Consider the following 23,485-nt stretch of genomic DNA (forward strand, 5'->3'; position numbering starts at 1 on the left):
AGAAGAGGCACCCAGAGATCCTGTAACACTGAAGTACTGTCAAGTGACCAAAACAGGAAAAATTCTAGCCTTTTAAGGCATGTTAAGAGAGCAGATTATTATTTAACAATGAGTCTCTTAAGGCAAGGTTCAATTTAATATCTGAAATACTAATATAATACCTGAAATATAATAGTTTAATATTGGTTATAGGAGAATAGCCAACACTGACGCCCTGTTCCTCCCCAGCCCCCTGCACCTACCACCCCAGTCCTTGCTCTCTTCCCAAAACTGCTCTAGAGGATTTTCCAACCCTCCAGAGCAGATCTTGAGAATGTATGAAGGATCTAGGAATTGGGGCGGGGGGGGGGGTGTCCCCCATTGCACCAGCAGAAGTCTGATGGGCTGGTAGATATTCCCAGCTGGGTATCACTCATAACAGAGCATAATTTTCAGAATGTCTGCAAATATCTATTAGAAATCCCCAAACTTCAGTCAAGGAAGTCATACAAGCGGAATACAATAAAGTATGACATTTGCACACCCCTAATATCTAGTTGCATTTCCCATTTGGTCTTTGCCATGTTCTCCCATGAACCATCATTTGGCAACTAATCCACAAACAGTTTTGTGCTACGTCACAGAAAGCCTACTCAAAAACACTGGATTCAATGGGGCTTAGCCCCCGCCCCCAAGTATGTGTTATTAAGACACCGCCCAAGTTATGCAGAATTAAGGTATACTTAAATCCCTTGAAATCAATGGGACTGAAAAAGGCACTAACTCTGCAAAGGATGTACACCCGGAGCCTCTTTTGTTCATAAATGGAGTCGTTCTCATATCAAGGATGTGGACCCCCAGATGTTGGGACTTCAATTCCCATCAGCCCCAGCCAACAGTCTACGTTCAGGGATGATGGGAGTTGTAGTACCAGCAACATCTGGAAGGCTACAGGTTTTCTAAATTAACAATAGGTAATGTAAGAGCCATTTAAAAATAATTAAAAGGTTCTAGTCTTCTCAGCCCTAGTCTGCCCATGCTTATTGAGTAGCAAATTCTACTGAGTTCAGCAAAACTTATTCCCAAGTAAGGGCATGTACTGTTTTAGTCTTAGATCATGCTTAAGTGTGAGATGAAAAAAGTACCAAAAAAACCTGATCATTGGTTTTGCTCAATTTCCGACATTGCACAGTCTCATTTCTTTAAAGAGAGGGAAATAAATGATAAGATACTGAATTATACTAAAATTCATTTTGAAAGCTACAATATTAGAAACCAATTTGATTGTTATCTTAGTAGAAAAGTGGAATGCACATATTAAATAAACTTAAATAAATTCATGTAAAATAGCATTCAAACAGTCATTTAGAAAAACTGGGCTTCTTTAGATCAAATTAGAAATAACTTTTCAAACAGAAACAAATTAACAGGGAATAATGATTGAAAAGAATCTTTAAAAAACAGCAACAATCAAACGTGTAGGTGAAATACACATATCTGAACAAAATAAGCAATATAAATATAAATATATTAATAGTACATGTCCGAGTCTCAAAACCTTCCTTCTAATTAACAGTCAAGCAACAATCAACAACAGAAAACACCTTCCAATTCAATTCAACATCAAGGATAGCAGATCAATCTTCCCCCGACCAGGAACAAACAGAACTCTTTCTATTTTCCTTGTCACACCACCAGAATGTTCAATTTTTAGTCTCCTTTTTTACAAAAAAATAAAATAAAAAAGGGACTACAATTCCCATAATCCCCAGCCAGCCCAGCTAATGGTCAGGGATAATGAGAGTTGTAGTCCAACAACAATCTGGGGACACAAAGATGAAGGGCAGTTTACCACCCATGTGAGAGTTTATTTAATCAGCCATTAACACAGAGAGATGAAGCCCCAGTAAGAATAGTGCCGTCCCAGTTCTATGCGACGACAGAGCTGTGGGCTGTCTGTACTTGGTAGAAAGCTGGTTTTGTTACTTTGAAGTTCTAGATAGGTGGGATATTTTGGGGTACACGCAAGGAAGATGCTAAATATCGCACGAAAGCCGAAAATTCTGCACACACACAATTCCAGCGTGTAGGTTTCAGAACTTTGGCCCTGCAGATGTTGCTGTACCCCCAATCCTTGGCCACTGGCCATGCTTGCTGGGGTTTGATGGAAGTCCCCAGCACCTGTTTTTAGACCTTCAAGAACAACAGAAAGAGCACAAAAACAAGGCCCTTGTTCTGCCAAGTTTCTTTCCCCCCGTAGCCTTTACACCAGATTCTTTTGACCAAGAAATAGTACTCCCTTCCATCAACGTGGCTCAACTGAGCCACATCTTCAGTTTATTGTCGCTCCCCTATGACTCTCCACCTGTGTGTTCAGACAGATCTATGGTGCCTGAGGTCTGGACCTAACCTTTCCATTGACCTTGCACCCACCCCCAAGTGGAAAAAAGGGCAGAAGCGAACTCTCAAAAGGGTTGTGAGAAAGAAGTTTAAAAATGAAGAGGTGTGATCAGTGAGGTCTATTAGTCTTCTATGTTGCGTTAGATTATATTGTCCTTTAACCCAGCATCTATCTATCTGAAGTTTGGGAGCCTGCTGGCTCAAAGAAGGGACAAAATCCTACCATAGCTGGTGGTTCTTGACCTTACAGGGGGAACCAATGGATGGCATTCAAAGGGAGATCTCCTAGGGCACACCTGCTGCGGCTGAGAACCTGACAGGCTTGGCGTATTTAGGTGTCAGAGAGGAACAGCTTTTTCCTTAGGGTGTGCTTCAACATGACAAAATACTGCTCCATGGGGTGAGTCCTGTTTCGCGAATAAACTCTGTTGTTCAGTTCCACCAGGATATCCAGCAGATGCAACTTCCTGTAAGGGAAGAAGGGGGAGGAAAAGAGTGACAGTTGTCAATAGCCACATAGCAATCTGTAAAAAGTACCGTATTTTTTGCTCTGCAAGACGCACCAGACCACAAGACGCACCTAGTTTTTGGAGGAGGAAAACAAGAAAAAAAATATTCTGAATCTCAGAAGCCAGAAGAGCAAGAGGGATCGCTGCGCAGTGAAAGCAGCGATCCCTCTTGCTGTTCTGGCTTCTGGGATAGCTGCGCAGCCTGCATTCACTCCATAAGATGCACACACATTTCCCCTTACTTTTTAGGAGGAAAAAAGTGAGTCTTATAGAGCAAAAAATAAGGTAATTTCCAGATGAACAGCTCTTGACTTTGCCGTAATATTTTGGCAACTGGACATAGTGGAGCGTATCACAATTTAAGATGGTGGGCGGGTAGCTGGGGTCTCACCTGCACTGTGCTTTGCAATATGCGCCATAAGCAAAGCAAAAAGGCGGGGTGGGGGGAGGAAAGAAAAGGAGATTGTTTTTTAAAATGAGGAAGAGAGGCGGGAGCTCAGAGCTCCTTTAGACCACGCCTTTACAATGCTCCTGGTTCCTCTCTCCAGTGCTATAATAATAGTAATTTATCTCTTTGAATAATAATAATTTATTATTTGTACCCTGCCCATCTGGCTGGGTTTGCCCAGCCACTCTGGGCGGCTTCCACAAAGACCAAAAATACACTAATATATCATACATTAAAAACTTCCCTGAACAGGGCTGCCTTAAGATGTCTTTTGAATGTCAGGTAGTTGTTTATCTCTTTGAATAATAATAATTTATTATTTGTAATGGCTAGAACATGGGTAGGCAAACTAAGGCTTGGGGGCTGGATCCGGCCCAATCGCCTTCTAAATCCAGCCCGTGGATGGTCCAGGAATCAGTGTGTTTTTACATAAGTAGAATGTGTCCTTTTATTTAAAATGCATCTCTGGGTTATTTGTGGGGCACAGGAATTGGTTCTTTTTTAAAAAAAAAGTCCGGCCCCCCCACAAGGTCTAAGGGATAATGGACCAGCCCCCCGCTGAAAAAGGTTGCCAACCCCTGGGCCAGAACATTGGCTTTTTAAGTGAAAGCAGTTCCTTAGGTGCCGAAATTCCAACGGATAAGAAAAGACTATTTATGTATGCAACAACAGCCTATGCGACAACAGCTGCTCGGATGTTACTTGCCCAGAGATGGAAAGAAGACAGAGAAGAATGGCAAATTAAGTTGATGGACTATGCCAAATGGGCAAAAACGACCGGGAGAATCAGAAATCAGGAAGAGCAAAATTTTAATAAGGAATGGGGGAAATACATAATTTACCTTAAAAACCATTGTAAACAATTAAAACCACTAGCAGGATTGGAATAACACTTGTAGTTCAGTGTTGAATTTTGGGTATACACTATGCTGTTTTAAATGTGCATTTCATATTTGACTTCACTTAGCAATGTTTTCTTTCAAAATGTTTAAGATTCTTTTTTCCCATTAACTTTGTTTGTTTTAAATATGTATTCTGTAGTTGACCTTCTTTGTAATGTTTTATTTTGAAACCTTTTGTTTCCTGTTCATTATGTTGCTTTGACTGTATACTTTATATTGGACTTTCTTCAGAAATATTTGATTATGGATTGTTTTTACTGGTGTTTAATATGCTGTAAACCGCTTTGAGATTTTTCTTAAAAATATAAGGCGGTATAGCAATGAAACTAATAATAGTAATAATAATTTAAAAGATTTGGATTAATAGAAAAGACGCAGGAGGAAAAAGTTAATACAAGGTCCCACAAAGGGGAGGAGGGAAATTCAGGAGATACTTTGAAAATCTATTTTTATGTTGGTTGTTGGATAACCGATTGTAAATTTCTAAAATCTGAAGAACTAAATAAAGTTATATATATAGATAGATCGATGATAGATAGATAGATCGATAGATAGTGAAAGCAGTTCCTCAGAGGATTAAGTTCTGCAACCATTCCCATATTTCCGTCCATTTTCTGCGCTCATACAAAAATGCAACACAGGAACCACCCATAGGAAAAAGTGGAATTGTCGTATTTTTTGCTCTATAAGAAGAAGTAAGGGGAAGTGTGTGTATGGAGCGAATGCAGGCTGCACAGCTATCCCGGAAGCCAGAACATCAAGAGGGAGAGCTGCGCAGCGCTCCTTGTCTAATCCCCTTTTGATGTCACCCAAGCTAGTAGCTGTCGCTCAGTCTTGTAGCAAGTTCTGTCTTTTAACCATACATTGTGCAAAGTTCTTCCTTTTGTCTGTCCTGATCTCCTACCTAGCATCTTCCTTGGATGTGTGTGGGGTGAGGGGGGTGATATAAGTATCTTCAAGGTCCAGGGTATCCTGATGAACCCCTTCGGTTGTTTATTAAATAGTTTAGTACAACATTTGATTCAGAATATTTTGTTTGTTTGTTTTCCTCCTCTAAAAACTAGGTGCGTCTTATGGTCGGGTGGGTCTTATAGAGCAGAAGAAGAAGAAGAAGAAGAAGAAGAAGAAGAAGAAGAAGAAGAAGAGTTTGGATTTGATATCCCGCCTTTCACTCCCTTTAAGGAGTCTCAAAGCAGCTAACATTCTCCTTTCCCTTCCTCCCCCACAACAAACACTCTGTGAGGTGAGTGGGGCTGAGAAACTTCAAAGAAGTGTGACTGGCCCAAGGTCACCCAGCAGCTGCATGTGGAGGAGCGGAGACGCGAACCTGGTTCCCCAGATTACGAGACTACCGCTCTTAACCACTACACCACACTGGCTCTCGAAAAATACGGTGCTTTGCTGTTGTTCAAGTTGAGGAAAAAGCCTTCTCCCTCCCCCCTCTAACTTTCTACCTTTTGTGCGGCTCAGTCAGAAGGTCAGCTAGAGCAGACAGGTAGTAAGAGGATGTAATCTGCGATCTCTCCAGGTGTGATGCATCCAGCATACATTGGCTCCAGAGAATGTCTGCTCCTTGCGGGATGGTACACAGATCTCCGTCTGTCTCTATTAAGCTGGTATTTTCCTGCCTGCTTCCGCGCTCAACATAGTTCTGGACGAAGAACAGCTTGGGTTTCCCCGAGAGATAAACACATGCATCGCCAGTAAAGAAATTCTTCAACCTCTCCAGGGAGAACGCAGGAGCGCCCTGGTCTGTGCAGAAGATGCCTTGTTCGTTCCCTCGACTAATGAGGACGCAAACGAAGCAGTCGTAGTCCTTGTGCTGCTTCAGCCTCGCGACTTCGAACAGCTCGCGCACCAAGGAGTCCACACTCGGGAACAGGGAACAGCGGACTTCAAAGGACAGGGCTCTGAAGGCTTCTGTCAGCATACCTGGAGAAAGAAAAGTGCCCGGAAAAAAGAAATTATGGAAGGGTCTTGCCAAATGCAAGGTGGTTCTTTTAAAATGAGATTCAGAGGCAATACAAAGCACAAGAGAGTGAGAAGATTTAAGATTTTATTCTAAACAGAAATCCATAGATACATTGCCAAGCAAGCACTTCAATCTGCCACTAATTATTATTATTATTATTATTATTATTATTTATTTGTACCCCGCCCATCTGGCTGGATTTCCCCAGCCACTCTTGGCAGCTTCCAACAAAACACTAAAATACAATAACGTGTTAAAAATTAAAAGCTTCCCTAAACAGGGCTGCCTTCAGATGTCTTCTAAAAGTTTGGTAGCTGTTGTTCTCTTTGACATCTGGTGGGAGGGCGTTCCACAGGGCGGGCCCCACTACCGAGAAGGCCCTCTGCCTGGTTCCCTGTAACTTGGCTTCTCACAGTGAGGGAACCGCCAGAAGGCCCTCGGTGCTGGACCTCAGTGTCCGAGCAGAACAATGGGGGTGGAGACGCTCCTTCAGGTATACTGGACCAAGGCCGTTTAGGGCTTTACAAGTCAGCACCAGCACTTTGAATTGTGCTCGGAAACGTACTGGGAGCCAATGCAGATCTCTCAGAACCGGTGTTATGTGGTTCCGGCGGCCACTCCCAGTCACCAGTCTAGCTGCCACATTCTGGATTAGTTGTAGTTTCTGGGTCACCTTCAAAGGTAGCCCCACATAGAGCGCATTGCAGTAGTCCAAGCGAGAGATAACTAGAGCATGCACCATTCTGGCGAGACAGTCCGCGGGCAGGTAGGGATGCAGAACTCGCAGCCCTCTGGATGTTGGTAGAGTCCCAACTCCATCCCTGACCGCGCTGCCGGATGGGACCAAGATTCCCCACACCTGGCTTACCTGCATCCAGGTGGGATTACGGCAACACTTTCTACGTCAGGTAGCCTTTGAAGGCGGTTTGGAAACAGCAACTGATACAGCACAGGGCTGCCAGAACACTGCTGAATGCTCAAAGATCTGAGCATGTTATTGAGACTTTACATTAACCACACAGGCTGCCTATATATTTCCAGGCCCAATTTAAGGTGCTGATATCTACCTTTAAAGCCCTGAGCCGTGAGTTCAGGGATTCCACCAACCATGCCCTCCCACACCAGGAAATCATTCATTCCACTACCCTCTTCCATTTTCTTCTTCTTTTTCACTCAGCAAGCAAACAGCCACCGTTCTATAACTACTGAGCATGCTCAGACCTCCCTAAGCTGTTTTAGAGGAAGTGATTCGATTCAGTCCTTCATAAACACTAATATACAGTCTAGCCATCAGAGGGCAGGATTGCATCTTTATACCTCTCTCTAATTCATGAAAAAGTCCAATGAGAACAGAGCATTTTCAGGGGCCGAGGAAGACTGTCGGAGGAAAGAAAAATACAATTTTAAAATATACAAAATAGTAGGGATGGAATGGAGTATTGAAGATAAGGGTATGGCTGGTTGGCTGGCAGCAATCCACACTTCCAACATTTTGCTGGAGGCCCCCATTGGTCCTTAACTATCTCGGCTCAGGTTCAGGAATGGCAACTTTCACTTTCAGATCTAAAGTTACGTTTTAGTGAATGCTCTCGTTTCGCTTTGTCTCCAATGCTTAAAGTACCAATCTCCGTTCAGTTCCAGGAGATTCCCGGGTTACTTATTCAAAAAGGATCAGGGAACAGGAGATGGAGAGAAAGAATTCATACCCCAAAGAGCGACTGCCAAAGTAGGCAGGACTGGACTAGCTGCATGTTTCCTGTTCTGAATGGAAGGTTATCCTGCAATGCGCTCTATGTGGGGCTACCTTTGAAGGTGACCCGGAAACTACAACTAATCCAGAATGCGGCAGCTAGACTGGTGACTGGAAGCGGCCGCTGAGACCATATAACACCAGTCTTGAAAGACCTACATTGGCTCCCAGTACGTTTCCGAGCACAATTCAAAGTGTTGGTGCTGGCCTTTAAAACCCTAAATGGCCTTAGTCCAGCATCTCCACCCCCATCGTTCTGCCTGGACACTGAGGTCCAGCGCTGAGGGCCTTCTGGTGGTTCCCTCGCTGTGAGAAGCAAAGTTACAGGGAACCAGGCAGAGTTACAGGGAACCAGGCCTTCTCAGTAGTGGCACCCACCCTGTGGAATACCCTCCCACCAGATATCAAAGAGAAAAACAACTACCAGACTTTTAGAAGACATCTGAAGGCAGCCCTGTTTTGGGTAGTTTTTAATGTTTAACAGGCTACTGTATTTTAATATTTTGTTGGAAGCCGCCCAGAGGGGCTGGGTATAAATAATATATCATCATCATCATCATCATCATCATCATTATTAATTATCCTTCAGAGAAAAGTTAGCTCGGACCAGAGGTAAGGAATTTGAGGCCCTCCAGATTTCCTTTCCATTGAACTGCAGAATTGGAAGAGACTGCGGGGATCATCTGATCCAATCCCTAGGAATGCAGAAATCTTTCACCCAGTGTGGGGCTCGAACCCCCAACCCAAGATTAAGAGCCTCTTCCTCCACTGACTGAGCTAGGTGTTGTTGGACTCCAACTCCCATCAGCCCCAGCCAGCATGGCCAATGGTCAGGGATATTGGGAGCTGGGGGGGAGAGCGGCCACAGGTTCCTTCATTTTTGCTTATACCTTCTTGCCCAGTAATTCTAGTTGTCTCCCACCTATCTAGATACAGAGATCTTGGCTGTAGTTCTACCACATCCTTACAATAATTAACCTGCATACATTTAATTTTGGCGAGACATGTTAAGCTGTGCATAAAACTGCCTCGTCTCCCGAGATGGTTGCTGATGAGAAACAGGAGAGAAAAGGTTACTGTTCCTTTTCTTCCTCTGTTCTCATCCCCCCCCCAAAGGCACAAAATGGCCTTGACTGCACTCATTTGTGCTATTTTTAGCCACCTGTGTGTTCCAGTAGCATGCATCAAGCCCTCAAGAGATTTTTATTTTTGCTTATGTAAGAGTTGCGTGGGGAATTTTTCCAAAAAGATAAATAAAAATAAATGGCTGGAAGTGAAGCAGGGGCATGTAAGGGTTAGACTGGGCATCTCTTTTAAAAAATGTTGCAATCACATAAAAAAATCAAAAGGAAACAAAAAAAAATATTTTTGTGCAGTTTCATGGGGGGGGGGAAGCAACACGCAAAAATCCTATAAAGCTTGTAGAAAAAGACTGTTATGGACAGAATAGACAATAGTTTTATAGTGAGGATAGATTGCATTCTAACTATAAAACTAAAGCGGAATACTGTTTTGCAAGCATCAATTAGGCACCTCTGCTTTTTCTCACGAGAATGTATTCCTAGGCCTGGTTAGATCCACCCCAAAATCCATTAATGGACCCAATTGTGAGTACAGAAGAGGGGGATTAGAGGTGTGAAGAAGCAACTGATCCCATTCAGAGAGTTCAGGTAAACTTATCTAAGATGAGTTTCCCATCCAGGTTTGTAAGCAGATCTGATTTCACAATTTTTCTCATTCCCCACCACTTTGAGCTCGATTCCGGCTGATTACTACAATCTACAATCTTTCAGAGAAGGGAAGGCAGATTCTGCAAAGAATTGGCACCAAGCCAAGCTCTGATCAGATCCCAGAAGCCCATTCAGCACCTTCCAGATTTCAGCAATGATCAGATAAAGGATCTTGCCTGGCCTACACACATGCATTAAGAATGAGGAGGGAGATACCACTTCTGAACCTCCTTATAGATTAAAAAACCAAAACCAAAATCCCAGTGGGCAGAGAAATAGCACACTAGGGAGTGGGCCAAGCGAGAATCTTACAATTGCTAGCTTGTTCCTGCTGTTTATTGGCAATGAGATTTTGTTGAATAGGAGAAAATTAAAAATGAAGCCGCCCCATGCAATCTGAAATGAGACTCTTGAGAGTCCCATGGACTGCAAGAAGATCAAACCGATCCATTCTGAAGGAAATCAGCCCTGAGTGCTCACTGGAAGGACAGATCCTGAAGCGGAGGCTCCAATACTTTGGCCACCTCATGAGAAGAGAAGACTCCCTGGAAAAGACCCTGATGTTGGGAAAGATGGAGGGCACAAGGAGAAGGGGACGACAGAGGACGAGATGGTTGGACAGTGTTCTCGAAGCTACCAGCATGAGTTTGAACAAACTGCGGGAGGCAGTGGAAGACAGAAGTGCCTGGCGTACTCTGGTCCAGGGGGTCACAAAGAGTCGGACACGACTAAACGACAACAAGCAACAAAACCACTGCAGCATTTTTATTCATTTGGTTTTCTCACAGCTACATCCTAACTTTTCCCAAGCAGCTCATAGCGGGATTTCAGGCTTTTTCTCCCTAGCCAATTTTATTTGCACAGCCACCCTATGAAATAATGGATTAGATGAGCAGATTGGCTCGATGTCACACAGCGGGCCTTCATGGTAAGGGGTTGTCGGAGGATCTGGATCCCCTAGCTCTTAGTTTAATATGTTCACTGCTGTGCTGGGCTGGCTACCATCTCATTGTGCTGAAAATATAGACCGGGACTAGCCCTTGAAGTCGGAAGGACGTGGAGGAAAAAGCACAAATTTTCCTTCTCCGATCAAAAGTGGATGTGGGGTTCAAGGCAAAAAGGAAACACAAAGTGATACATGCAAGGCCGTATCCAGGCAAAATTTCCACACAACAAACAGGAGAGAAAATGCTTATAAAATGTAAGTTTCCCCACCCCCGACTGCCCTTTTACTACTTAGTGGAATGAGCGTTGCAGGAAACTATAGATTATGCTTTTGATTATGCCTCCCCAACTGCATGCTATCTTGACTGTACTTTTTCCATTTCTTTTTAAACACATAGCATCCATATTGTCTTATTTGGATTGTTCTGGGTGTTAAGTTGTGGGTGAACATATCAGACGACACAGCGATTCTTCAAACAGCTCTTGTTTATTCATAGGCCAGAACAGAACTGAACTGAAGGCTTCAGCCAGCCTGCTTATATAGAACTCCACTACAACACAACAGTAACCATTTTCTGTACCTATCCAATCTCTGAATGTCACTTTCAATCCCTTATTTGCATATGTGGACCTAAGTGAAAACTATCTACAGTATCCCCCTGCTGGCCCAGGGTGAGAACTTCAATACATAACACCCCTCCCCACCAAGATTAGTTACAATCGTATATACAGTACTACACGTATTGGTTCAATTAGGCACAAAAGCATATCGGTTACATTTCACCTACTTCCATTAGACCAACAGTATTACATGTCCAACAACATAGTCCTTTAAATAAGTTGGGCACTTGGAAACTCTGCCAGACCGCAGGGGACCCAGGTCCAGGGGGGCGCTCGATTCTTGATGAGGCTGTGGCGCGACCCTAGGTGGCGTTGAAACCAAGTCCCCTGGATCCGCTGCTGTGGGTGGAACATCCGCAAGTGGAGTTGGCGGAATGTCAGGCACGGCAGTGGTCTGAGTCTGTGGGAAGTCCGGCAGACCCTCTGAAGCGGCTTGGTTCGGCTCCACGCCTGCAGTTTGTGAGAGGTGTAGGTGGAGCCTCACCATCTGTAACTGTCTGTTCCAGAGCCAGAAATGCAGTTGGGGGCACTGCGGTAGTGTCCAAGTCCCCAACCCTGCACCTAAGCTGGTCTATGTGCCGGCACCACAAACGTCCGTTTTCGAGTGCCACCTGGTACAAGTGAGGTCCAGTGACTCCCACTACTGTGGCTGGCACCCAAGGAATGTCCCCCACAAAGTTCCGGGCAAAGACCTGGTTTCCTGGAACAAAGGACCGTGGTGCGTTGGCACAGCCCGGGGGTTCGGCCAGGGCAAAGTCCGGGTGCAGCCGGTCGAGCGAACTGAGGCGGCGGCCCATAAGCAGTTCAGCAGGACTCCGCCCTGTGGCCGCATGAGGGGTGATGTGTTGCACGAACAAGTATTCAGTGACCCGCTCGTGCCAGTCTCCCCGGTCCGGGAGCGTCAGTGCCTCTTTTGCCGAGGGCACCATTCTCTCCGCTTGCCCGTGGCTGGATGAAATGGTGCCGTTAGGGCATGGCGGATGCCCAGTCCCAAAAGATATCGCTCAAAAGTGCATGAGGTGAACTGCGGTCCGTTGTCAGAGATGAGGACATCAGGACACCCAGGCGTCGCAAAGAGGCCTCGCAGTACCCGGATGACTGCCTCGGTAGTGGTGGAGGGCATCAGGACCACCTCCAGCCATTTGGAATAGGCGTCCACCACTACGATAAAGGTCCAGCCATGAAAGGGGCCGGCCAGACTGATGTGCACCCTCGACCAGGGTGTTTTTGGCCTCTCCCAGGTGCGTCCCTTAGCTGCCGGTGGTGCAGGCCTAGATTCTTGGCACGCTTGACAGGCGGAAACCCAGGCAGTGATGGCATCATCCATGTTAGCCACCAGACGTAACACCGAGCCAACGCCTTCATTTTGACGATTCCCAGGTGGCCAATGTGCAGAGCCTCAAGGACGCGTTGACGGAGTCTTTGGGGAATCACGACACGGTCTCTCCACAGCAGACAGCCGCGATGAGCCGAGAGTTTGTGTTGTCTGGTTGTGAACGGCTGGAAGGGAAACAGTCGATCACAGCATGCGCGGCGAGAGGACCGGTGGAGTTGGTCGATCACCGGCGAGGAGGCCCAGGAGTGGCTTGTGGTCGGTGATGAGGTGGAAAGTCCTGCCGTAGAGGTATTCAGGGAACCTCTTCACTCCAGCCACAAGTGCCAGTGCCTCCTTGTCGAGCTGGCTGCAATTCCATTCAGTTGGAGATAGCGTCCTGGAAAAGTAGGCAAGCGGTGCTTCTCTTCCGTCTGGAAAACGGTGACTAAGAACAGTGCCAATGCCAAAAGGTGAGGTGTCGTAGGCAAGGGCCAGAGGCCTGGCTTCACTGTACTGTGCCAGCACACTGTCCGATGAAAGGAGAGCCTTGACTGCATTGAAGGCGGCCATCTCCCGATGACCCCAGGACCAAGGTGTCTTCGTGCTAAGGAGTAGGTGAAGAGGCTCAGCCATAGTGGCTTTGTGAGGGAGGGAAAATGTTATAAAAGTTCAGCAGTCCCAGTAACGCCTGCTACTCCGTCTTGTTCTTTGGGATGGGGGCCTGCTGGATAGTGTGGATCTTGGATGTCGTCAGGTGAAGGCCGGAGGCGTCAACAAGATAGCCCAGGAACTCCACCTGTGGAATGGCGATCTGGCACTTCTCCCTCTTTACCTTGAGCCCGGCCTCCTGGAACCTGGTCAGCACGGCACGGAGGTGCTCGAAGAGCTGCTGGTGTGAATCTGAGGACACCAAGACATCGTCGAAATACGGCACCATGCCCGGAAGCCCTTGCAGGAGAAGCTCGATAAGGCTTGGAAGATGCCAGGAGCCACACTCACCCCGAACTGCAAACGGCGGCAACAGAATGCCCCTCGGTGGGTGACGATCGTCTGGGCTTCAGTGGTGGCATCATCAACGGGCAGTTGTTGATAGGCTTGGGCAAGGTCCAGCTTAGAAAAGACCTTGCCCTCACCCAGGGAATGCAGCAGGTGTTGGACAACAGGAACCAAGTAAGCATGCTGCTGAAGTGCCTTGTTGATCATGCACTTGTAGTCGGCGCAGATTCTCACCGACCCGTCCGGATTAACAGGCGTGATGATGGAGGTTTCCCACTTGGCATGGTCAACCAGCTCCAAAACTCATTGGGTGATCAGCTTGTCCAGTTGTTTGTCCACCTTAGCCTTGAGAGCAAAGGGAACCCGGTGTGGCTTTAGCTTGATGGGGGCGACTTGTGGATCAAGGCTAAAGGAGATGGGCGTACCTGTATATTGACCCAAAGTGCCGTTAAAAACCTCAGCAAAGTCTTTGACCAGACCCTCAGTCTCTGCGTTAGAGATGCAGTTGACGCCGGTGACTTCCAGGCTGAGGGCATCAAACCAGTCTAGCCCTAGGAGACTTGGCCGCTGACCTTCGACCACCATCAGTCGGAGCAGGCCTGAAAAATCCTTGAAGGCGATCCGGAACCGGCCAATGCCTACCACAGGAGTGTTGTTTCCCTGGTAGTCTCTCAGGTGTACGTGGTGAGAGTCGAGTTGCCTTTTGGACACTCTGGGTACCAGTCTTTTGATGGTGCTCCAAGACACGATGGACAGGGCAGACCCGGTGTCGATCTCCATGTCATATGGAGCTCCTTCAATGAGCACCGTGATGTTCAGCTTGCGTCGCGTAGGCGAGTCGGTTTGGCCAATCGTGGTTCCAGACGGGCAGCGGCAGTTGGTGAGAGCGAAACAGCTTTCCTTGGCAGACTGGAGTGAAGACTTGGACTTGCGAGTCGGTGAAGGGGGAGTGTCAGACGGAGCCGATCGGCAGACCTTAGCGATGTGGCCCCTTCTGGAACACTTCCTACAGGTGGCGTCTCTAAATCGACACTTGGCACGGGAATGGTTGCCTCCGCAGCTGGCACATTCTGGTTGGCTCTTGGACTTCTGTTGGAACTTCCTGCGCTCCCGCTTTGTCTGGTGCACGTCATTGTCTTCACTGGAGGATGCCTCATCACTGCTGGCCTCTTCATGATGCACTGGAACTGGCTTCCTAGCAAGGCGCGGGCTGCTGGCCTTATGGATCTCAGCAGCTTCTGAGGCCACGGCCTCCTCAATGGCTTCTGCAGCGTGAGGTCTGGCTTGGCGAGGAGACACCGTTTGTAGATGGATGTCCCGGACCCCACAGACAATTCAATCCATCAGGGCATCGTTTAAGTCTTGGAACTCGCAGTGCATTGCAGCCTGTCGGAGGGCGGCGGTGTAGTTGTTAATTGACTCCCCATCTGCCTGGTTCCGGTGGTAGAATGCATGGCAGGCAGCAATCTCGGACGGCTCTGGCGCATAGTGGTTGCGGAGCTTCTCTTGAATCGTGTCCCATGGTGTTGTCTGGACTGCTACAGGCGCAACCAAACACATCAGGCCCACAGAGGCTGAGGAATAGGCCTCGCTTACGCTCCTATGATACTTCCGTCAGCACATTGGCTTGGAGGTCGCAGTCAAACCGAGCGAGGTAGGAGTCCCATGATTCAGAGGCTGGCGCAAACGGCGGTAGAGGCACAATCCGATGCCGATGTGGAAGCGATGGATGGAACACCGTGCTCTAGCCAGAACGGTCAGCTCTGAATTGGTTCTGTTCAGTGATTTCGCTTGGTGTTTCAGCTCAGTGATTCCGCTCCACTCAGAGGGTGGCTGCATCTGGCTGTGCTCTGTTGTCCATCGATCCCATCCTCGTCGCCAGTGTTAAGTTGTGGGTGAACATATCAGACGACACAGCGATTCTTCAAACAGCTCTTGTTTATTCACAGGCCAGAACAGAACTGAACTGAAGGGTTCAGCCGGCCTGCTTATATAGAGCTCCACTAGAATGCAACAGTAACCATTTTCTGTAACTATCCAATCACTGAACGTCACTTTCAATCCCTTATTTGCATATGTGGACCTGAATGAAAGCTATCTAGTATCCCCCTGCTGGCGCAGGGTGAGAACTTCAGTACATAACACTGGGCATTACTGAATCAAAAGCTTCCCTTTTGCTTTGTTTTATTATAAAACGGCAACAAATTGGAAGGGAAGGGACTAATTTGTACAATGTAGTGGTAAGTGGGAAACAACACTTTCAGACTTCGTACAGGCTATACATTTAAAGTACACTCAGAATACATTCTTTGCCTCAAAGAATTCTGGGCCCTGTAGTTTACTCCTCACAGGGTAACCATTCCCAGCAATTCTTAAACTACAGTACCCAGAATTCTGCAGGGAGCAGGGAATGTGCTTTAAAGGTATAGTGTATATACACAGTCTTAGCAAAGTCTTAGCAAAGTATATCTGAAGGAGCGTCTCCACCCCCATCGTTTTACCCAGACACTGAACTCCAGCGTGGAGGGCCTTCTGACAGTTCCCTCACTGCAAGAAGCCAAATTACAGGGAACCAGGCAGAGGGCCTTTTCGGTAGTGGCGCCCACCCTGTGGAATGCCCTCCCACCACATGTCAAAGAGAACAACAACTATCAGACTTTTAGAAGACATCTGAAGGCAGCCCTGTTTAGGGAAGCTTTTAATGTTTGGTGTATTACTGTATTTTAATATTTGGTTGGAAGCCACCCAGAGTGGCTGGGGAAGCCCAGCCAGATGGGCGGGGTATAAATAAATTATTATTATTACTATTATTATTACTATTATTATTATTATTACTGTTGTTGTTATTATTATTTAAACCTATCACACAATCTAGGGGAAATTAAAACTTTGTGTGATCTGTTAATCTAGGGACCGCCTCCCCTCCCCTTCCTGGAAGACTTTTTTTGTGACAGACCTACAAGATATGGTTTGTAGAGAACTGCAACTACTTCAGGGCCCTATTACCGATGCCAAGTACCTAATTATCAACTTGAGCTTTCAGCCACCGTTGTTTTACAAGCAAAGAAAAACTGGGAGCCTGAGCTCATCTCATCAAATCTGAGCTGTTAAAAGATTACGCGAGTTGCAGACTCCAGCAGTTAAAGAAGAAATTCAATTTTTCCTAGCACTTACTTGTATCGTTGCCAATGCAGTCTATAATCAAGCATACTCCCAAAGGCTTACTCCGCATTCTGTATTTGTTAAGGACCTGCATTGAATGACAAAATGTAATTATTTAGACCCTATCTCCAATACATGGACCGTCTCCTCATTCCCTTTTCCAAGGTATTTTTTGCCGAGCCTAGTGTAGTTCTACGGATAACTCCAGATGCCCTGTGCATTCATGATAATTAGTGCTCATTAGGGTATCGGAAGCAGTTATGAATAATCCCACTTCCTGTACAGTTTGTGCCTGCAAAAATCTCAGGGCAGACATCATCCTTTGGTGCCTGCCCCGTAACTTCCTGCTAAAATCCTGCGACTTCTTTTTTTATTTACTACAAATGTTCCAGTTTATTCAACACACTCCCCACCTAACACACTATTTTGTTGTAGCATCGTGCAAGAGTGCCCTTTCCCAGCAGGATGGCAATAATGTTGGGGAACATCTAATAAAGCAAAATGACGTACAAAGTAAAGGGACCCCTGACCATTAGGTCCAGTCGTGACCGACTCTGGGGTTGCGGCGCTCATCTCGCTTTATTGGCTGAGGGAGCCGGCGTACAGCTTCCGGGTCATGTGGCCAGCATGACTAAGCCGCTTCTGGCGAACCAGAGCAGCACACGGAAACGCCGTTTACCTTCCCGCTGGAGCGGTACCTATTTATCTACTTGCACTTTGACGTGCTTTTGAACTGCTAGGTGGACAGGAGCTGGGACCGAGCAAGGGGAGCTCACCCTGTCGTGGGGATTTGAACCGCCGACCTTTGATCGGCAAGTCCTAGGCTCTGTGGTTTAACCCACAGCGCCACCCGCGTCCCTTAAGAGTCAATTAGCCCTCAGCTTTTGTTTACAGCTCCAGTACTTGAGTCCTCACGCACAATTTCCTTTATCTGTAGCGTTCTAAAGGGCAGATCATGCTGTGATTTTTGTGTGTGTTTGGCCCAGGGCCATGAAAATCTCACAGCCATGAAAATATAGTGGCAGGCAAAGCAGAATAATTTAAAGAGGGAGAAACTTGTCACCCCTCGCTTGCCTTCCAGAGTGCAATGTGTTCGACAGCTCTAAGAAAGGCACAGGAGAAAGAACAGCCAGGTCCATTACTTAATTCATTACAGTGGTACCTCAGGTTACATACGCTTCGGGTTACAGACTCCGCTAACCCAGAAATATTACCTCAGGTTAAGAAATTTGCTTCAGGATGAGAATAGAAATTGTGCTCCGGTGGCGCGGCTGCAGTGGGAGGCCCCATTAGCTGAAGTGATGCTTCAGGTTAAGAACAGTTTCAGGTTAAGAACGGAACTCCGGAACGAATTAAGTACTTAACCCGAGGTACCACTGTACTTTCTAAAATTACATCACTTTCTGCACTGAAAGAAATGGTAGCTAGGAAAGACACAAGGGCCCACATATTGTACAATACCTGTGCTTCAGCTCCTCCTGTTTCTGGTATTGATATGTTAACCTTTCCTGCTGCAAATACAAAATTCAATGTTATTACAGTCATACCTTGGGATGAATACGCTTCAGTTTAAACATTTTCGGGTTGCGCTCTACGGCGACCCGGAAGTAACGGAGCGCATTACTTCCGGGTTTCGCCGCTCACACATGCGCAGATGCTCAAAATGACGTTATGCACATGCGCGGAAGCGGCAAAATGTGACCCGCGCAGTCGCGTCTTGCGTTCACTTCAGGATGTGAACGGGGCTTTGGAACAGATCCCATTCGCATCCAGAGGTACCACTGTATTTATGGAAGATCTGTATTTTCCCACAAAGTCATGTTCATTTTTTTAAAAGAACAACAGCACATAAAGACACATACACGGATAAAAAGCTGTGACATTATAGTAGGGATAGGAAAATGGGTGACCTCCAGAAGAAGAAGAAGTGGAGTTTGGATTTGATATCCCGCTTTATCACTACCCGAAGGAGTCTCAAAGCGGCTAACAATCTCCTTTCCCTTCCTCTCCCACAACAAACACTCTGTGAGGTGAGTGGGGCTGAGAGACTTGTTTGTTGTGGGGGAGGAAGGGAAAGGAGAATGTTAGCCGCTTTGAGACTCCTGAAGGGGAGTGAAAGGCGGGATATCAAATCCAAACTCTTCTTCTTCTTCTACACCACACTGCCTCTCACCACACTGGTTGAGTTACAATTCCCATCATCCCTGAACATTGGCTATGCTAGCAGGGGATGATGGGAGCTGGAGTCTACCAAGACCTCGAGGACACTTTTGTTGCCAAACCCTGATGGTACATATCACCATCATCTATCCCAGCATTATAACTTTTCACCTGGTCAAATTATTATTAATTATTATTATTATTATTATTATTATTATTATTATTATTATTATTATTATTATACCCCAACCATCTGGCTGGGTTTCTCCAGCCGCTCTGGGCTGCTTACAGCACATATTAAAAATTGTAAAACATCAGACATAAAAAAATTTCCCGATACAGGGAAACTCACAAAGCTATTTAATGCCAATTTGATTAAACAAAGAACGTCCTCGGGTAAGCATATGGGATCCAGAAGTGTGTTCAAGATCTGTGGCTGTTGAAATATGACTGTTAAAAACATATTAAAACAAATGGGGGGGGATTTTGGTGCACATTCCTGCATAAAGAGATCCAGATGCCCGAGGATAAGACAGGCACTGAAGTACAGTGGTTAGAGCGTCGGGTTTGGGTATGGAAGATCTCAGTTCAAAACCTTTGATCTGTCTTTCACAGCACTCCAAAGAATGTTGGATGTTTTATTAACAAAACTACACTTCTGGATTGACAGTCCGAACAGTTCCGCCCTAAACATGTTTACTCAGAAATAAGGCTCACTGAGTTCAATGGGGCTCACTTCCAAGTCAGTGGGTATAGGATTGCAGCACAAGGCTACTAAAGATTAACAGGCCTTACTTACCCTGAAAGGCACATTCTCCATTTGACAGCCTGCCTTGGTTCCCAACCTGCGAATGAAACCAGCAACTAATCACATTTCACTTCTTGTTGAAAATTCCACAGTGGAAATTATTAGGAAAGGGAGAGACAATATAAGAAGGCAAGTATTATGACAATACCTGGGGAAAGTTCATCAGGTTCCCCTTCCTATTTTAGAGCTTAGGGGTCAGCAAACTTTTTCAGCAGGGGGCCGGTCCACTGTCCCTCAGACCTTGTGAGGGGCCGGACTATATGGGGGGGGGGGTTGAATGAATTCCTATGCCCCACAAATAACCCAGAGATGCATTTTAAATAAAAGCACACATTCCACTCATGTAAAAACACCAGGCAGGCCCCACAAATAACCCAGAGATGCATTTTAAATAAAAGGGCACATTCTACTCATGTAAAAACTGCCGACCTTCTAATCGGCAAGTCCTAGGCTCTGTGTTTTAACCCACAGCGCCACCTGCATCCCCGTTAAAAGTGCTACGTTGTGCCAAATCCAATTTTTAAAAGGACCAAAAGCAGCAAACTTGTCGATTCAGTCACTAAACCATGCTTTCTTGTGTTCTCTTAGTATTGCACCATCCTTTCTCCTAAAAGCATGACTGGACAACCATTTCAGTGCATTGGGTTCATTCACACTTACCGCCGGAGGATCAGCAATAGACAGCTCAGGAAATGATGCCTGAAGTCTGTTAGCACATACAGACGAAGTGCCAATGAGGTGCTCTGGAGATGAAAATGAAACACCGGCTCTCACAAATGATATAAACAGTCATAATTCCCTAGCAACATAACTTTCTACTCCAGCCCCGTCCATTGCTTGATTTTTTTTTTTTTTACTGTTTACTGTAACGAAGCACACATCCTTTGTGGTACGTCCTTGCAGTTAATTTCTATTTCACTCCATAATCATCAAATGATTAGTACTGAATCTGCAGTCTAATTGCAATGCTTCCCTATAATCCAGTGTAAGCATCGCCCTTGAGCCAGTGCCACCAACTGGACTCATACACTTCAGCTCTGACTGGTCTAAGCGAGCTGGGTAGCACTTCCAGAGACCACCTTCTGCACAGGAACAGGTCAAAGTGCTGTGGACTCACAGCTTAGAGTTGTGAACACCGGATTCACTCCAACAAGAAGACAGTCGTCGCACAGCAGAGCATAGACGACTCGGAGAACAGCTCTGTAGAATATCTTCTTTTATTCTATCTACAACTATAATACACAACTATGTACAGAGCTAAATGGAGAAGCTGAACTGCACTGAGTGTCTGCAGCTGCTCTTAGCAGCAATCTTAACTATACACACGATCTCTCTCTAACACTCAGTCTCTCTCTCTCTTTGATGTGAGGCTGGAACTGAGTAAGTAGAGAGCAGAAAACGCCCCCTCCTCTCTGGAGAATCAGCAGAGAACATCAGCAGATTCTTGGATATGGGAGGGGTGAAATCTCCTCATCCAGTTGTGCTTTGTCTCTTAACACTTTTAAGCGTGGAACTTAATAATAATAATAATAATTTATTATTTATACCCCGCCTATCTGGCTGAGTTTCCCCAGCCACTCTGGGCGGCTACCAATCAGTGTTAAAAACAGTACAGCGTTACATATTAAAAACTTCCCTGAACAGGGCTGCCTTAAGATGTCTTCTGAATGTCAGGTAATTATTTATCTCTTTGACATCTGATGGGAGGGCGTTCCATAGGGCAGGCGCCACTACCGAGAAGGCCCTCTGTCTGGTTCCCTGTAGCCTCACTTCTCGCAATGAGGGAACCGCCAGAAGGCCCTCGGCGCTGGATCTCAGTGTCCGGGCTGAACGATGGGGGTGAGACGCTCCTTCAGGTATACAGGACCGAGGCCATTTAGGGCTTTAAAGGTCAGCACCAACACTTTGAATCGTGCTCGGAAACGTAGTGGGAGCCAATGCAGATCTCTCAGAACCGGTGTTATGTGGTCCTGGCGGCCACTCCCAGTCACCAGTCTAGCTGCCGCATTCTGGATTAATCGCAGTTTCTGGGTCACCTTCAAAGGTAGCCCCACATAGAGCGTGTTGCAGTAGTCCAAGTGTGAGATAGCTAGAGCATGCACCACTCTGGCGAGACAGTTCACGGGCAGGTAGGGTCTTAAAACTTAAAACTCATTGGGACTTAATTCTGAGTAAACACATTTTAAGACTGGGTCATTCATGGTCCTGGGCCATAGCCTATCGTGAGCAAACAGCATACTGGCCCATGCTGCTAAAACTGTGCCCCCACCCTCTTCCCAGAAGGAGAGGAGGAAAAAACACCTGTCTTCCCTTTACAGAACTGGGGGTACTTGCACCCTTTCCAGAAAATGTAAAATGCTCAGATTTGGCACAATCAGGGAAGACCTTGCGTTACAGGAATAAATAAAGTGCCCTTCCAAACCTAGACAGCATCTTAAAAAGCAGAGACATCACCTTGCTGACAAAGGTCCGTATAGTTAAAGCTATGGTTTTCCCAGTAGTGATGTATGGAAGTGATAGCTGGGCCATAAAGAAGGCTGATCGCCGAAGAATTGATGCTTTTGAATTCTGGTGCTGGAGGAGACTCTTGAGAGTCCCATGGACTGCAAGAAGAACAAACCGATCCATTCTTAAGGAAATCAGCCCTCAGTGCTCACTGGAAGGACAGATCTTGAAGCTGAGGCTCCAATACTTTGGCCACCTCATGAGAAGAGAAGACTCCCTGGAAAAGACCCGGATGTTGGGAAAGATGGAGGGCACAAGGAGAAGGGGACGACAGAGGTTGAGATGGTTGGATAGTGTTTGCGAAGCTACCAGCATGAGTTTGACCAAACTGCGGGAGGCAGTGGAGGACAGGAGTGCCTGGCATGCTCTGGTCCATGGGGTCACGAAGAGTCGGACACGACTAAACGACTAAACAACAACAAATATTTCACAACCTTACCTTCCTGCTTGAACCTCTGGATCCTCTTCACCAAGTCTCTCCTCCGCATGTGCAAGAAGCAATCTTCCAGAAAATCTAGGCGGCTAGGAGACACCAGGTCTAGGTTCTCAAGGTCAGTTATAATTGTCAGGAAAGTCTGAAAGAGAATTAGAACAAACGTATAAAACAGCAGACCAAGCAGTACGCATCCAACTTGCAAGTAGGCCAGAGAAGCAAAATGGGAAACAATATGCTTTATTTTAATATTTCAGAGGCCATAAATATATTTTTTCCTTTTTGGTTGATGTGTACAACCAACACTGGCACTAGCGTTTCCTACATAGGCTACCTTGCGAGTAAGCGCAAAATATTACTCCGCCCATCTGAAAACACTGCAAAGTAGATTTTTCCCATTTTACAGATGAGGAACTGAGTCCAAGACACGGTGGCATGAGCGCAAAGCTGCCAACACTGTGAGTTTACTGCTGAGCAGAGTTTGAGCCTGCATCTTCTATGGAAAGCCCTAGACTTTTATTTACAGCAGGGGTGGGGAAACATTTTCAGTTCAAAGGCTACTTGGCTTTCTGGACAGCTTTCCAGGGGCCACATTCATTTGTTCAGTAAGCTAGCACAGTTCAGTATTTACAGTAAGCTAGTGGCGCTATGGGTTAAAACACAGAGCCTAGGACTAGCCGATCAGAAGATCAGTGGTTCAAATCCCCGCGACGGGGTGAGCTCCCCTTGCTCGGTCCCAGCTCCTGCCAACCTAGCAGTTCGAAAGCACGTCAAAGTGCAAGTAGATAAATAGGTACCGCTCCGGCGGGAAGGTAAACAGCGTTTCTGTGCGCTGCTCTAGTTCGCCAGG

General features: G+C 46.2%; 1 protein-coding gene across 4 annotated transcripts in view; it reads right to left on the minus strand.

Annotated features, from left to right (window-relative positions):
- Positions 1 to 1,413: 1,413 nt before the first annotated feature.
- The window catches only part of CFLAR (CASP8 and FADD like apoptosis regulator), a 35,589-nt gene continuing 13,517 nt past the window's right edge, over positions 1,414 to 23,485 (minus strand). For all 4 annotated transcript variants that reach the window (XM_083469136.1, XM_083469134.1, XM_083469135.1 and 1 more), the window contains 7 exons: positions 22,642 to 22,777; positions 20,358 to 20,440; positions 19,689 to 19,734; positions 18,191 to 18,240; positions 16,742 to 16,817; positions 5,693 to 6,170; positions 1,414 to 2,846 (listed from right to left, as the gene is read on the minus strand). In XM_083469136.1, coding sequence (XP_083325262.1) covers positions 2,711 to 2,846; positions 5,693 to 6,170; positions 16,742 to 16,817; positions 18,191 to 18,240; positions 19,689 to 19,734; positions 20,358 to 20,440; positions 22,642 to 22,777 — 1,005 coding nt within the window. In that variant the 3' untranslated portion in view covers positions 1,414 to 2,710. The remainder of the gene's footprint in view (positions 2,847 to 5,692; positions 6,171 to 16,741; positions 16,818 to 18,190; positions 18,241 to 19,688; positions 19,735 to 20,357; positions 20,441 to 22,641; positions 22,778 to 23,485) is intronic.

Source organism: Podarcis liolepis (genome assembly GCF_965112155.1).
Source record: "Podarcis liolepis genome assembly, chromosome: 1".
NCBI classification, from domain to species: Eukaryota; Metazoa; Chordata; class Lepidosauria; order Squamata; family Lacertidae; genus Podarcis; species Podarcis liolepis.